This window comes from Lepidothrix coronata, unplaced genomic scaffold (assembly GCF_001604755.1).
Source record: "Lepidothrix coronata isolate B3197 unplaced genomic scaffold, Lepidothrix_coronata-1.0 Scaffold8, whole genome shotgun sequence".
Lineage (NCBI taxonomy): Eukaryota > Metazoa > Chordata > Aves > Passeriformes > Pipridae > Lepidothrix > Lepidothrix coronata.
The window spans coordinates 1784282-1801191 of NW_016690188.1; the positions used below are offsets into that span (position 1 = coordinate 1784282).

A 16910-nucleotide genomic window follows, 5' to 3' on the forward strand; every position below is an offset into this window, starting at 1 on the left:
CTTGTTCTAAATATATGTTGTTACTGAAAGCTTGTAACAAGTCCAGGACTGAGACTACTTCATTCCTCTCTCTGTAAGTGTCAGACATTTGGATATAGTCATCCTGTGATGCCCAATGACTCTGTGTAATTTCATTGTACCAATAAGCCTACTAAGGAAGACACATGTTTTTGTACTGTCTTGTAAAATTGGGATTTAATTTATTATTGGAGATCTTTCAGTTGCAGCATAGCTGCATGGATGTTTACTTTCTGCTCTACAGGAATCAGGAGTCCAGATCTTTTGTCATTCTTTGATTCCTTTGCATAAATCTTGGAATTACTGTAAAATCTCCTCAGCTGGCACAGGTTGCAGTTTCAGGGCTGTAGAGGAGTCACTCTGTGGTGCCATCTGTCAGAGGTGTGCAGCATAAAGAAAACTTGAGGAGCAGGGGCAGCTAATTCAGCATATCTTTGCTTCCCAGGCTTTTTTTGTGCACTGTAAACAAACCTTGGCACCCTCCAGGAAGAAGCAAGAAAATCATAGAATCATAGAATCAGCCAGGTTGGAAGGGACCTCTGAGATCATCAAGTCCAACCCTTGATCCAACACTGCCATGGTTACCAGGCCGTGGCACTAAGTTGGTGCCACCAGGCCATGGCACTGAGTGCCACATCCAGTCTCATCTTAAAAACCTCCAGGGACAGAGAATCCACCACTTCCCTGGGCAACCCATTCCAATGCCTGATTACCTTCTCTGTAAAGAATTTCTTCCTAATATCCAACCTAAACCTCCCCTGGCAGAGCTTAAGACCATGCCCTCTTGTCTTACTGATAGCTACCTGGGAGAAGAGACCAACCCTCACCTGGCTGCAACCTCCTGTCAGGGAGTTGTAGAGAGTGATGAGGTCTCCCCTGAGCCTCCTCTTCTCCAGGCTGAACAAGCCCAGCTCCCTCAGCCTCTCCTCATAGCACTTGTGCTCGAGTTGCTTCACCAGCCTCGTTGCTCTGCTCCATTTGAGGTGCTCCATATTGAGGTGCTCCTGCTCCAGGACCTCAATATCCTTCCTGAACTGAGGGGCCCAGAACTGGACACAGCACTCAGGTGTGGCCTCACCAGTGCTGAGTACAGGGGAAAAATCACTTCCCTGGACCTGTTGGCCACACTGTTCCTGATCCAGGCCAGGATGCCATTGGCCTTTTTGGCCACCTGGGCACACTGCTGGCTCATGTTCAGCTTCCTGTGAATCCAAACTCCCAGGTCCCTTTCTACCTGGCTGCTCTCCAGCCACTCTGTGCCCAGCCTGTAGCACTGCTGGGGGGGTTTGTTGTGGCCAAAGTGCAGGACTTGGCACTTTGCCTTGTAATGTAAATGTAAAGATCATGAGGAAAAGGAGTTACATGTTTGGCTGCTTTCTTCTTGCAGCCCTCCAGTCTCAAAGGAGGTTAGAGCTGCTTCTGGTGTGTTTGTTAATGGCCATTGCTTCACTCTAATCATAGTGCATGCCATTTGATATATGCTTCTGGTTTTAATGTTTGTTACCATAGGTACTACTTACTTGTTATACCTGAATATTAAACATTCTCCTCTGGAATTGCTACTGCTTCCTTTTTATCTGAACTACTCATGTGTTGTCATGCATTAGATTGCAATCATCATTAGAGAAATCAAAAAATTAATGCTAATCAGAATTTAGGAAGAAACCTGTGTGTTCCATGCCTGGGGACAGATGAGGAAAATAGGTGTGGACAGCAGTAGATGTGCAGTTCTGTGTAGTCAAGCATGAAATTGGTCCTCAGGGTTCTTCTATAAGTTATGGTTGTTGTGTCTGGTACTTCGCTGTTTAGAGCTGTGACATAGTACCTGTTAGGCAGTATAGAAATATCTGTCTGTAATGTCTGACATAAACCACCAGTGCAACATCTGAATGCTGAAAAATGAGATATATTCCCTCATTAAATTTTTTAAACTTGGGAGACCTCTGTACCTGCTTTTAAAATGTTAAAAATTTGCATAATCAATGCAAACAGTGTAAGCAATGGTTGTTTCCCAACCTCAGAGAAGTTGGCAATGCTTGTGGGGGTTTTACAACCTGTTCTTCAGGAAAGGTGGTAGCTTCTGTCCCTTGTAATGATTTCAGTTTACTGCTGACATTAACACATCAATCAATTTCCCGTTAAATTGAGCCTGACTGACCCATGTTTTTTTAAAAAATTCTTCTCCTGTGATTTTAATGTTTACTTCAAAAACTAAAAAATATTCCTAACACATAGTGATCTCTTTGGGATTTATTTTTAAGGTTATTTTATGACCTTTGCTTCATTCAAAATAAAATATTTTATCAGAGTGCAAGACTGGAAGGATGTCATTCTTCATTTGCTGCAGAGGCTTTTTTCTTTCCCATGAATATTATCACAGTAATCGCATGAACAACGTGTCTGTTATCCATTTAGTTTTAATGTTTTCTGATTTCCATTTCTAAATGGAATAAAGATGCAGGGGTATTTCCTTTTTGACTCAGCAATGCTGAACTTTAAAAAACCTTCCTGTTCTGCTGCTTTGAGCAAAACAAATAATGGTGAATGACTGATGCTAAGGTCTCTCTTGTTCTTCTGAGTGTGTGTATAATATCTCTAAAACTCATTTCTGAAGATGCATTGTTAAAATTGAATGTTGCATCAAACATTCATTGGTCAGGTGGAGTACTTCTGTGGAACCTCATTTGTTGTAGACCTGAACTTCTGACACACTTGCCTTAACATAATCAAGGTTTAAATAATTTGTGGCCTTCTTGATTTAAACTGACTCATTCTGTTCCAGCCTGTATCTCACTTGGGGACAAATGCAAGAGCATCATCATTAGAGGCAATAGGTTACTACTTTCAAACAGCAACTTGTAGCATTCTGCATTGAGTTTTTAGCTATTGTAATACAATAACACAGAGTTTACTACTCTGAGGCAACTGTAGTACAGAGGTTAGCAACACCACAACCGGAGAGCTTCTCAACTGTCTGTCCTAACACAGCTGAAAACACTTGCTTGGCAGCTGCTACTGCATGGCCTCTGGTAGGAAGATTCAGCAACACTTGCAAAGATTTTAACTTTAAAGCGACAGGGAAACTAAAGAAAAACCTTTTTTTCACCAAATGTCTCTTCTCCCTTCTCAATGCTGTCTATAATTGAGTCTCACCTGCTTCCATTAAATATTAGTTAATAAACAGACTGGTTTAGTCAGATGAGGTTATAAAAAACCCTATTGCTTGCTTGGATTTGGACCTTTTACCTATTTACCACCTTGTCTTTCAAATTTAAGCAGGATGATCAGGAGGATGTTAGCCCCAGTCTTACAGAACATCATTGGAATAAAAAACTCCCTGAGCCATTATCTTGGAGAAGTGACGAGGAAGATGAAGACAGTGATTTTGGAGAAGAGCAGAGAGATTGCTACCTGAAGGTAATATTTCTATAAGACTAATAATATTGAACTCTGTTGTGAGAGATACAAACTAGTGTGCTCATTTAGGATTGGTAATTATAATTTTTTTTTTGGTTAGTTGGATTTGGGGTTTTTTTGGTTTGTTTGTTTGTTTGTTTTTATTATTATTATTTTGTTGTTGGTTTGCAGTGTTAGCCTGTAGTATTTTTGTACAGTCAGCAAAATACCTTTCTGCCCTTTACACGAGGAAAACAGCTGAAGAAACATCAAATAATCTTTTAGGGAGATGCAATTATTAGAGTCATGAAATAGCAATTATTAGAGTCATGAAAACTGATAAATACTCAAGTATCTTAGTTTTAGTCTTTACTGACTGCATGCACTCTAAAAGGGGCACATTGAGCTGGTATTTATATTCAGCCTATATTTCTCTTCATAGATTGCTCATGTTGAATTTGGGTATGTTACCAGTTTTCTCACAGAGCTGACAAACACTCTTTAGGATATCTTGTTAACAATTGAAAACATCTGTCCATATCTGTGATTGCATGGCAACCCTTCTGTTGGCTGGAGAACAGTATGATGTCTTTAATTTTAACTTAGAAAAATAGTTATACCTCAGAGGAGAAAAAACAGCATTGATCTGTGATGTGCATTGCCTGTTCTGTGCCTCATGGTAAACTGCCTTTTTGCTATGCTTCCATAATGTTCTATGCCCCCATACTCCTTTTTGTACAAAGAATTATTTTGGCTGCCATTTTGCCATGTTCTGTCTTGGAGATCATATGTTGTTTCTGCTGGTCTCTGTCACTGAACCTTTTGTTGCCTTTTCTTAGGTGAGCCAGTCTCAAGAGCACCAGCAGTACATCACTTTCCTGCAGAGGTTACTGGGACCTTTACTGGAGGCATATAGCTCTGCTGTCATCTTTGTGCACAATTTTAGTGGTCCTGTTTTAGAATCTGAATATATTCAAAAGCTACACAAGCACTTAATAAGCAGGACGGAGAGGAATGTTGCTGTGTATGGTATGTTAAACTGGGTTTGGAACTGGAATTGAGTCATTCTACTCTTCCTACTACAAGGTAGCCCAAATTAAATTGCAGTTTGCTTATCCCTTGGTTTTCTTTCTTGCAGCTGAGAGTGCTACCTACAGTCATGTGAAAAATGCAGTGAAAGTGTTCAAGGACATTGGGGTAAGTGTTTGGTGCTCAAATCTGGTGACTATTAAGTTTCATTTTAATAATGAGCACAATTTTGACATTTAAAGACATCTCTTCAGTGGCAGTTTAAAGTTTGTGAATGTATGTGTGGAAATGTATTGTGGGTTTTGAGCATTTTGGTTACTTCGGGCTCAGGGCTGTAAAAGAAAGAGCACAAGTTGCAGAACAGGGCATTCCTTGCCCCTGGGAAGACCTGTCTTGATGGCTGGGTGACCAGACATTTTTATTCACAGAAAATGAAGTCCCTCTGCTCTACTCCATGTCCCTATTGAACAGTATTGAAAGGCTGAGAGCATGTTCTGTGCTTAGTAACATCTAAATTTAATTTTGAAGACTACTTAAATCTTAAAAAAAGCATTAGTTACTGAATTTTGGCTTAGCAGTGATTGATCTACAGCAGAACCATCCTTGTAGACCTCCAGTGTCCACCACGAGGATACAGGCGTTCTTTAAAATAAACATTAAAGTTTGCACATTACCAGTAGCATTTTGAATTTTAAATCACCTCATTGGATTTTGTAAGTGAAGCATTCTTCCTTCATCAGAATGACATGGCTTCCTGAATTCCGAATGTGATTTAGCATTATAATTTTGAAAGTATCATTTAGGCAAAATTTTGCTAGATATGGGATTTCAAACCTCTGTGTTTAAGTTCTGATGTGTTAAATAATCTAAAAATAGGTGGCCTATAGTAAAGGTATCTTCCTATAAATGTAAGAGCTGTGAAGAAAGCGTGTATCGAATCCATCATTTTCCAGCAGCAAGATAAACTAAAAGAAGTGAAACTAGGTAGCATCTGCTGAGCATCCATGTAGAGCATGGCATCTGCATTCTTGTTTTCAAAGTGCTCACACTTTCAATTCAGATGTCTTTTAATTGGGTGTTTTACCTCTCGCTGTTAAGAGTTGGCTGTTTATCATACAATGTACTTATTTCTGAGTTTCTCTTCTTCCATACCACTTGAACACCTAAAGGCATTGCCACCTAAGCCTTCAAGGAAGGAAAAAAAAAAAGTCTTGTAGATGAGGGAAAACTTAGTATAGGCTGTAAAATTTTAATCACAAAAGGAAGGAGATTCCTTTAACGTGGTGATACTCACATATGTTCATGCTGTGCTTTAGGTTTTCAAACAGACGAAGCAAAGCAAAGACACCATTTTGGAACTAAGCACGACATTCCTACCTCAGCGCAACAGGCAAAAACTACTGGAATTCGTCATGAGCTTCATGGTATTATAGACCACATACAGCACCTTGTCCAGGGACACGAAAACAGGTTTTGAGACTGTGGCAAAGCCTGGGGACATTTGCTAATTCTTCAAAGTGTAAGGTGCCACTGTCCGGGTAAGGCCTTCTCTGACTTGAACTACTGGAAGACAAGTGCCTTCTTACATATGCATTTATGGGTTTCTTACAGTCCCAGTCCTGTTGTAATACAGCGATACTCAGATGACACTTTGGATACAAGTAATTAAACAAATTGCAAAAAATAAGATAAATTATTAGAATTAGATGTAAAATGAAGAGTGAAGTTTTATCAGTGTTACGTTTTAAATATACTTTTAAAGACTGTAACAGATGCACAAGTACACACCTTAGTGATCTGTAGCTAGCCCTGAGATCTTGAGTTTAGTGGCAACACAGCTTATGGCATAAACAAGTAACTTTCATTCCAATTCCGTTTTATTGTTTTAAATAAATGGTTTAAAATTTTTGCTTAGGCAGGCTATATATTTTGTGGATAAAGCCATAGTTTTTCATAAATGTTAACATAAATGCCAAAATTCTAATGAGAATTACAGTTACAGACATCTGAGAATATCGATCATGTAGCAGAAGATTGTGAGAAACGTCAGCAGGCACACCTTGCACTGTTAGAGCTGTGTAGTGCAGTGGTAAATTGCACTAATCACTGCTGTCAGGAAGAATGTGAGAGTAGTGTTCTTGTTTTTTTTGTGGCATCTGTCACTCAGCCAGATGAAAGTCAGGAGACAGTTGCCTGAGTGTGAATATCTTAGATTATTATTTAATTGAAAATAACTGTTAAGTTTGGGGAGTTTTTTGTTTGGTTGGTTTTTTTAATTAATAGGATGTCAGATTTTTTTTTTTAAGTGGAGTAAAGACTTGATTTGGTGAAATAGTTTTTAATTTTGGCTCTGAAAATTTCAGCAATAACTTCTGCAATTCTTTGGAAACAAATGCTCATATTGTATTCTGTTGCTGAACAGATCTAAATTGGCATGAAGTAGTACCTCTAGAAACCCAGAAATATAAACAATGTACTTTTGACTGTGATCTAACTGACAAAAAAAATATAATTCATAAACAAAACTGAATGATGAATAAATTCTGTCCTATGAAACAGGACTCTAGTCTTGCAATTTGATCCTACTGCATGGAGGACTTGCACTGTAGATTTCATCTTCTCTTCATGTGAGTGGAGATTAGATTGCAACTTGTAGTCCTGTATTTTAGTACAACTGATCCAGCTGAAGCAGTACCTTGGTGGTATGTGAAGCTGGTTTGCTTGTGAAATGTGTTTTCCCTCCTTTAGATTGCCTTCTAGATGAGGTGGTACTTCCAGATGAGGGAAATCAAACATTTCAGTTGCTGCATTGCTTTGCTTGATTCTCATGTCCTGGCCTTATGAGCAGAAAATCCCCCAAACTTCATCATGTAATCTCTGTTGCTTAACATAAATATGGAAAAGCATACTTGAATCCCAGCACTTGCACTGTTATGCCAGCACAAAACTGATGCACAGAAATTAGACTTTGTGGCCGAGGACCTTGCATTTGTACTGCACATTTGTCAACAAGAATATTTCTGTAAATTTTTTTATTAAATGCTATTAATATTTGAAACCTGCAGTTTATAGTTTGTTAGCATTATACTGTTAGCACTGTGAGACGCACGTGTTTTGTCACTAAACCAGGTGCTCTACAACACTTAAAGAATTTCTGAACCAAAGCTACATTAATATGGATAAACACTGACCCTGGAGTCGCTTGTGTTCTTATGTCCTTCTGCTGTCTCAGCAGGACAGTGACTACATCACACATAGTTTTTGTGAAGTCTACTAACTGTTTAGGAAGCAGTTTCATCTCATATTTACTGATGTACACCCTTCCTTCACCTGATGAATTCTCCATACAACGTTTGTTGCTGATGGCTTCTATTTCATGTCAAAAAAAGACTAGGTGCTTCTGAATAACAAGCTCTCATAGTTTACTGCATTTCAGTAAATCTGGAGTGTACTAACAGCGAAGATTGTACATAAAAGTTTTTTAAAAAAGAAGCAATATGAAGCAAACAAAACTTGGGGCATTTTATTAATATGTTTTGCCAACGGAGGTATTAGTTACCATAAAACCCAGGAGTACTGTGGTCACTGGAGTGTTCTGGCTAGGTGTTGCAACTAAGATACTTTATGGCTTATATTAAAAAAAAAAATTAAAAAAATCTGGTTAATATAAATCAGTGAGTGGGTAGGGCAATAATGCATGTGAATACGCAATAATGAATGCTTATATATGCAGAGGGAGGGGGCACCTCTAAAATTGGGTTATTTTATATGAAAAAAACCTGCATGTGAGAGATGGGTACTACGAATCATATGCCACTGGAAGCCTTTGCATTCTGCTGCAAATGTGTATGTATACATGTATATATGCAAGTGTGTATGTTATGACACACAACATCTATGCTTTTCCCTCAAATTAAAGCACAGAATATAAAATTATAAGGCTGTAACAGTCAAAAACTAAACCCAACACTTGCACTGTATTTACACCTTCAGTGTCTTATAATTTTATTAACTTCTCATGTTTCCTTTGCTTGATTTCAGTAAGTTAACCAGTAAAGAAGAAAGGACTGGCCCTGAATTACCACAAATGTATTTTAAGACTCTTATAAAGACTTACACGAATCTCGTCATTCATATGAGCATAATACTCAGGTGCGCAAGTCTTTTTGGGCCAGGATCTTTCATGATATGAGAAAATTAATCTTTCCATACATATCCTGTAGATCTCACGTTTTTAGAGTGATGGAAATGTAGGATTTCACTTGCTGTGCCGCCACAGCAATCCAGGGCCCCACTGATCATAGTCTTGGTTGTGTATTTACTTTCTACTGACACTGAGGTCAGAGGCACAGCTGCCTTCCCGTTGACAGCATAGGGTTTTACTCACCCATCTCTGATTAGGAAGCATATGCACACACTTGCATTCAACTGCCTGCTCCACAGAGAAGCATCCCAGTCACCACTGTAGAAGAAGGTTGAGCTGGGAGGTGATATAAGATACTGTTGCTTTTGTGTTTCTGTGCTACTGAGCCAGGAACTGCTGACTTGAGAATGTTACCACGTTTTACCTGTTATGTGTAATGCTGTGTCTGTTTTAGAAGCACAGAGGTGTACTGGAGTCATTTTAATAAATTAAACTGTTTGGTAATATGACATTTGACAAGCTCTTGTAGTGTTCTTTTGTTTTGTTTTTTTTTTTTTTCTGTCTGTTTAATTGAGTTTTTTTTAAATAACTTGCTGAGATAATTCATTCACTAACTTTGTCCCACTGCAGGGAGTTTCTGAAATTAAACCATGAAAAGCTTTCATTGTAGATGTATCTCTTAACTGTGTATGTGCTGGAGCAGAGCCATTTAAAGAGCAGATTGAGGTGACATCTTGACTCCTGAGCCGCTGTCTCTTTTGTTGTGAAATGGAAGTGCCATTTTGCTTCTCTGTTTCCCCATCCCTGCAAGGCTCTTGTACATGGAGTTCTTCTGGAGTTCCTCTCGCCTCCTGGGGGAGTGTCTGTGTCATGCAGGAGCCTGGGATGGCTCTGATGCTGCAGACTGTGCCTTCTTGTGGTGATTTCAAGCTGACCTGGAGTTCAATAAGCACCTGTCAGCAATTGTGACAGCATCTGGAAATGTGAATTAATTGGAGTGAGGCTTTAATATAATAAAACCTGCATAGATGATCATTACCTAAATTGAGAAGGAGGGATGCTGCTTCACTCTTCAGGAAAAAAAAAAAGTTATAATCAGCTGATTCTTTAAGAGGCCTCTAGCAATGTTCACATGCAAGCAAGGCTTGCCTAATTGACAACTCTAGGCTGAAGCAGGAAACTTAAAATTCAATTATTGCCAATAGCTTGAATAAAACCCAATTCTTGTTGGTGATGACCTTACATTTTATTCTTTCTGTAAATGTCTTCCTATTTCTCAGTCTTTTGAAATCCCAAATGTCAGATAAAGCACTTATCTCTAGTTTTTGCTTAATTCAGTTTTTCTATAATAAAAGCTTGTCAGGCTTACTTAGAAGGATCATTGCTTTGAGCTCTCTGCTTTGTTCTCTTATGGTACACCATGTTTTTAGCAGCCCTGTATTTTCAAGGTAAGATCCACATTGATCTGAATTGCTGCTTGAAACATTTTCTTTTCAGTCTTCATTTATAGATGTTCTTAGTGCTTTGCAATTGCTGTGCAAGAGTTGTTGTCTTTATTTATTATTCTTTGAGTTGGTCAACCTCTTAATGTAATTGTTCAAAAAGTTTCATAGTTGATGCTGTCCTTAGAATAAGAGGCTTCCTATCTCTTTCTGAAGAAATATGTGTGAAATGTTCACTGCTGTGTGTTACGCCAGAGTTCAGACCTGAGAGACCATAAATTCCGAAGAGACTTTCAGATTTCATCTGTCACAAAGCATTGACAGTTAAAGAAACAAAGGCTATTTAGTTAATTATTGTATAACTATTAGTTACTAAGGTTGTTTTGTAAAAATGTTTGCTTAGTGTCTCTGCTGGGCAAAAAGCAGATGGAGTGCCAGCAGGGAGCAGGAAGGGACTAGGGAAGAAACCAGATCACATCACTCTGGCTCTGCTCTGTCTTGAGTGTTGTGTGAGCATTTTCACCAAGAGATGTGTTGGTGCCTCCTACCTCTGTCAGCAGTAAAATCCCTGATGACTGGAAAAGGAGTGAGGAATCCTGTCCCTGGCATTTCACCTTCCAGACTGCTCCAGATTGCAATAATAAATTAGAAATTAACCCTGTAATCTGTTAACAGTTTACAGTTTAACTCTGGCACTGCTTTGGAAATAGGAAATACCACTTGGCTTTCCATGAGTTTTGGGTTTACTAGTGCCTTGACTGTTGTGTTATCTCTGGAGTTCTGGCTCCAGTGATTGTATCTACCCAAAGAAAACAACATTTATAAATGCCACAGAATTGACAGGCCGCTATTTTAGCATAATGGATTTTCTTTGGAAGATTTTTCATGATCCTTCCCAAAAAGCAGCTTCTTTTAGAGAGCTCTGTCCTGTGTGTGTACTGGTTGCTATGTAATTGGTACCCAAAATGGCTTGTTAACTGTTAGCTGGAGCACCTCTATGAAACCAATGTCACACCTTTGATTTGTTGTCCTTCTTCAGATGAGGCTAAGGAAGAGGTGATGGATTGGTTGTTTCCCAATTAAGTGTTTTGTGTATCTGTGAAAAGTTTCACAGGCTCACCTTATGGCCATGTTAATGTATGTGTTTTTTAAATGTAGCTGAAGCCTAATTTTGGCCACAGTGCTCAACTCTTTTTGAATCAGACTTCCTCTTTTTTCTGCAGAATGGAGAGAACCAATTAAACTACTACCTGTCGGAAAGCTGTAAAAGCCTTTTTCTGTGTTGATTTTTCTCCTTCATTAAACTTAATTACCATAATTCAGCACCTTTGACTATAATTTGCTCCCTTTGTCTCACTGTCTGGCTGGCCATTTATAGCTTCCAGTTTCCCCAGTTTCTTCTTCCAGTGTGCTACAAGTTCAGGCACTCATCATCCTGGTGATTGTTCCTGTTCCCAGGTCCTTATCATTATCTTTCTTAACAGCAATTATTTCTTGGGCGACTCAGCTTTCTCATTCAAACAGAGCCCCCAGAATATAAAAATAAGGTACTTGAAAATCCAGACATGTTAATTAAAATTAATGAGTATTTTTTATCCTTTTTTTTTTCTATCAGAAAATCCTTAAAAATCGATGTGTTAAAAAGCAGGTATGTTTCTCCCTGTGCTTTCTTATTTTGGCAAGGTGTTTGGGAAAGAAATTGGAAGAAAAACTTTGCATTGAAGTAGTGGCTTTGTTTAGTTTTGGGGCTGAAACTGTAGAACAAACTTTTTATCAAAAGTTTTCTATAAAATCTTTCAAAAAAACATTTGGATTTGAAATGTTTGTGACGTTTCATTCTCCTGTCATTGTAATTAACCTTCTCTTCCTTTTGGAGACCAGCTTGATTAGTCCAGTAATATTTGTTTTCCTGAATAAGTGTTATTTGTTATTTTTGAAAATAATCAACTTGACTTAATGAAATGAACTTTTATGCTGTGGAATTATATGTTATATGAGAAGAAATTACGTTTTGATGAAGCCCACAGGGCACAGTCTTTGAAGAATATTTTTTAACCTCCCCCAAAATTTATCATTACATGTAATAAAATGAATTCTCTAGGAGATGAGAAAGATGAGGAGATGAGGAAGTTTAGACATGTGTTTACATTTTTGTAATACTTAATTATAGTGTGATTTAATTCTGGTGCTTAGTTTTAAAACTCCTCCATTTTTCCCCTCAAAACTTCAGATTCTGTCCCTTTTACCCCAAAATGTTTCTTTTTGTCCAAGAGTCTAGGAAAACTGGTTTAAATATTAGGGGGATTCTATCCATTTACCAGCTGTATTCATTAACTCCAGTTGTAGTTTAAGGAAGTCTGAAGCCAAGAAGCATAGAAATATTAGAAGCTGGTATTTCTGGATATACTCCAGAGAGTTGGGACAGCAAACCAGGGCAGGAGGTTGTGTGTGTGTGTTTTTGTTTTTCAATTGGTTTATGTGAAGTTATCCCTTTGTCGATGCAGAAGGCAATAAAAATGAAAAATATTGGAATCAGTGACACATGTAGTTGATTTTCTGAACTAAGTAAATTAAGTACAAATTGGTTATTAATAATTCAAAGCAAAATGCTAGATAAGAAATTGGAGCAGCTTGTCTATCATTTTCAACCATTAAAGGATTAGTCTGAGCGAGGCAGTCCGAGGCTCCCTTATCTTTTATTAAAGCCTCACTTCCTCATTTATTAAAGAATCAGATCTAAATGATGCAGCAGGCCTGAGACATTGCTGGTGCAATAGCCTGGTGTGTCGTGCCCTGCTGCAGACTCGGCATAAGCTGGAAGGTTGGTTTGGTGCAGGAAATTTTGGATATGCAGGACGTCCTGGAGGTAAACCCCAGGGAAGTGACCAGGCTGTTGTAAATCATGAGAAGAGGTGAGGAGCTGAGAGGGCAGGGAGTGTCGGGAGGACTGTGCATTGGAGGATTGGAGGGATGTTGGTCTGATACACGGAGATATGGAACTCAGCACACGGCTCTTAAATATTCTCCAAATGTGTTTCTGGGAAGACCACTTAATGCTCTATGTTTATTAGAAAGCCCTTTGGTGCCCAGGAGGTGCTCCCAGGCCCTCAGGGCAGGGATGGAGGATGGGCCAGTGCCTCTGTGGTTGCATTGGTATGAATGTGCACAGAGCTGTGCCCTGCTGTGCTGGCAATCCCGAGGTGCATCCTGTGCTGGGCACCTCTGCCCCATTCCTGCCCCTGGAGTGGAACAAGCAGCACCTGCTCAGCCATGGCACAGCAAGGATGGAGCATGTGGCAAGCACTGAGGGCTACAGCCTTGGCAGGTCCTGGCTGTCCAACATCATCACAGCAGGTGGGAATAAATGAAGGGAGGGGAGGCACAGGGAGACTCCTGATCCAACTAGCTCAGGGTGATTCTCTTTCATACAAAACATTCAGTTCTCCCTGTTAGTGCTGTGTGACTACTGCAATGTCCTCTATCTGCTCTGGTACAGTGATTTCTTTCTCCCAATAGGTTCTCATACAATAGGTTAACCTCGAGTCTGACTGCTCACCACTGTATAAACAACATAAGAGTTTTTGTTTAAATTGCCTAAAGAAACACTCTTCCCCCACTGTTTACCTGCTTTTGCATTCAGATTGTATTTGTAAGAATTGCCTCTCAGATCTATCTACAATAAAATGAAATAAAATCAGACTTTCCATAGGAGATGTGTAGTTGCCACTTATGTCCATGGGTAGAAAAAAATTCCCAGTGGCTGGAAAACGGGACTAAGGACTTTGGTCCCAGCATTTTAAACTTTTTTCTGTAGAGGGATTTTGTCATTTTGCTCATAGCCAAACACAGACGAGCCCATCTCCAGTGTGTCCAGCAGATGGTGGTGGAGTTTCATCTACAGCTGCAAATTCTGGTGACGGCCCAAACAGCACCATTCCCAAACCTCAGCCCCCTGACTGTCCCTTAGAAACAAACAATCATTTCCTTGGTGGCCAGATGGAAAGCACTTCATTTGGAGTTGATTTTATCTGTTGCTGTGATTGATTTTTATAGTTGCAGGAGTCAGGCTATGTTTGGCACCTGACACGAACACCACCACCTTAGAAGACCACTTTTAGTGCCTATGGTCTTTGTGTGGTGTTTACCTGGCTTCAAGAGAAAAATATGCATTAGGAGAGAAGCATTTAGCATTTTAGAAGCTTTACTCTTCCTCCTGCGCTCTCTGGTCCAGACAGGCATTTTAAAGAAACACAGCCATCATTCCAAGTCCAGACCTGTGTCCCAGATGCAAGATTAGAGTTCTGGGTTGAAGACCCGTGTCATATACACGCTCCATGCAACCAGTGCCCCTCTACAGCTGTAGAAGACAGAGAACTGGATCTTCTTCAAGGTAGATGGAAAGGAGAGGGGTTGGCAGGGCTGCCAACTCAGCTTATCCCCCTTTAGTTGTAAACCTTCCTCTGGTGCTGCAGGGCAACTCCAAGGCTTTAGCTGAATGTGGATACAAGGTGTTCTCACAGTATCACTACATCTCCTAAATATTCTGCAAAGCATTACAAGCGTTAATTTAATTTTAAAATATTCTGCAGGCTTTTGCTTGTGAAGATAACCTCAATCTCAAACATCCCAGAAAGAAGAGTTATTAAAACACCAGTGGACATCCTAATTCATCAACACACAGCTTATTGGTGTGGGGCTGGACAGGGAGGTGGCCAGGGCCCTGCTGGACATCTCTGTCCCGGTGCCCAGATGGCTTTGTGGAGCCCAGAAATTGTTGTTCATGTGCATTTCTTGACAATAGTACTGACCTTTGACAAATCCTGCTCTTTCCCGTTCTGTCTCCCTGCTCAGTTCCTCCCAGTGCCCATATTCCCTGTTCCTAGGCAGCTGGTTTGAGGCTTTGCTGGGAGCACAGCTGAATAAAATTCCGCACCTTCCCTCCCTCCATTCCCTTTTCTTATGAATTATTTTTCAGGCACAATGAAGTCCCAGCCCAGCTCCCTGCCACTGGCCACTGTCAGAACAGGGTGGGGAGCCAAGTTGGATACAGGAACAACTGACGCAGAGAGGTTGAAAGGAGCGCAAAAATACCTTGCACCAGCATTTTTAAGGCCTCTTACCTTAAGACTTTAGGTTTCTGTGGCAATTCAAGCAATTTCCAGATAGCCCAAAAAGCAAGGTGTGGGGAATAAAGCAGCAATGACAAGGTCCTTCAGTTCCTTTGTTCCTTCCAGATGCTGTGCAGGGCAGAGCTCACACTTGAGCTTGGATCTGAGGAAAGAGCAATTGCCATAGAGATGGTTTAAAAGTGAGAAGGAGCATGATTCTGGCTGCCAACCCAGAAATCATAAATCCAAAGGTGTGCTCTGAGCTAGAAGGGTCTGTGTTTAACTCCCTGAGCCTGTCCTCTGTAGCCTGGGCTGCTGGCAGTTTTAGTAGCAATACTACTGTTATTATCCTGCCACTAAACTTTGGGACCAGAATTTGGTTCCTTTAATAAAAAATGACAAAGAATCAATTCCTCTGTCTTAACCTGCTTGTGACAGAAGTGGTCACTCTGACACAAGTCAAACTCTAAAAGGATTTCTTCCACAGCTGAAATGTTAGCTAATCCAGCATGGAGGAGATTTAGGGATCTAATGCAGCCGCTGGAGGGCAGCTGTGAGTTTTACAGCTAATCTGTCCCCAGATTATTCACTTCAGGCCTATTTTGTTGTAGCACGCATTTTCATTTTGCTTTCCTGCATTTCTTTTCCTCTCCATTATTTGTGGATCCAGCAGCTTTTTGAGCATCCGAAATGATAGCTCCCTCTGCTCACCTCCCAGCCAGCAGCAGCGCAGCTGATGCTACTGGTAACTCCAGCCTGGAAAAACAATTGTTCATCTTCTGTCTCCAAGCATCTGCCTGCTTGGTCTGTGCACCAGGTCTCCCTGCTGCTCCTGCTAGAGGCGCTTGCTCTATAACCCAACAGGACGTTGAGCACAACGGGCATTTGGATATTGAGGATGAAAAGTCTATTACAGTGACAAAATTTCTTCTGGGGTGTGTGTGTATGAATGTGTCCCAACAGTGAGAAGAGGGACACAAACATTTCACATGCTGTGATGAAGATTGGCTGTGGCACTTTGCAGCATGGCAAGAGATGCTGAACAGTGGCAGAGCCACCAGCAGCAGAGAGGGATGGCTGGTGAGACCAGTTACCAACAGCAGGGTGATACTGGTGGTGAGGTAGGCAGGGGTCTTAGCTGATGGACACCCTGCTTTTGTAGGCACAGCAGAAAAAGGGTGTCCTCAGGAAGCACACAGAAGAGGACAAGACTAGGGACTTGATATGTGTGAAAACAAACTCAGAAGAACAAAACAGTGGAGATATCTCTGACAGGCTCCAGTGCTGAAATAATCCAGAGCCCAGTTCTGGACCAAAACTATGTTGGAGCTGGCACCAGGGGAGGAAAGTGAAGGCAACATGGGCCCATGGATGCCACCACTTCAATCAGGGTGTGGTGCCAAGGTGCTGTTGTTCAGGAGCTTGGTCCCAGTGATCCCTTGACTTGATACAGAGCAGGGACATGATCATTTTGAATGTCTACAGGAAGAAGCTGTGGGCATTGCATGCTAAGAAATGAAACAACTTATACCTTTCTGTCTTAGAAACAGCTGCATGCCACCCCTCAGCCCCCAATGAGGGTTGGGAGCAGCGCTTGGATCAAGCAACAGGAGGTGGCTACCGGGGAGGAGAGGCTGCATCTGGGAAGCCCCAGGGAGCCTGCGGGGCTGAAGGATGTCAGCACTGCACTGCTGGGCTGCTGTGGGGGCAGACTGCCTCAGGTTACTCACTGAATTAGGCCATATGCCATCCAATCATTCCACATTAGACAAA

At 40.6% G+C, this 16910-nt stretch overlaps 1 protein-coding gene across 2 annotated transcripts in view; it reads left to right on the forward strand.

Annotated features, from left to right (window-relative positions):
• GPAM (glycerol-3-phosphate acyltransferase, mitochondrial) overlaps window positions 1-9256 on the forward strand; it is a 32921-nt gene extending 23665 nt beyond the window's left edge. The window contains exons 18-21 of one of the 2 annotated variants that reach the window (XM_017839890.1): window positions 3295-3435; window positions 4254-4443; window positions 4553-4611; window positions 5760-9256. In XM_017839890.1, coding sequence (XP_017695379.1) covers window positions 3295-3435; window positions 4254-4443; window positions 4553-4611; window positions 5760-5876 — 507 coding nt within the window. In that variant the 3' untranslated portion in view covers window positions 5877-9256. The remainder of the gene's footprint in view (window positions 1-3294; window positions 3436-4253; window positions 4444-4552; window positions 4612-5759) is intronic. The other variant, XM_017839895.1, reaches the window with a different exon arrangement.
• Window positions 9257-16910: the final 7654 nt, after the last annotated feature.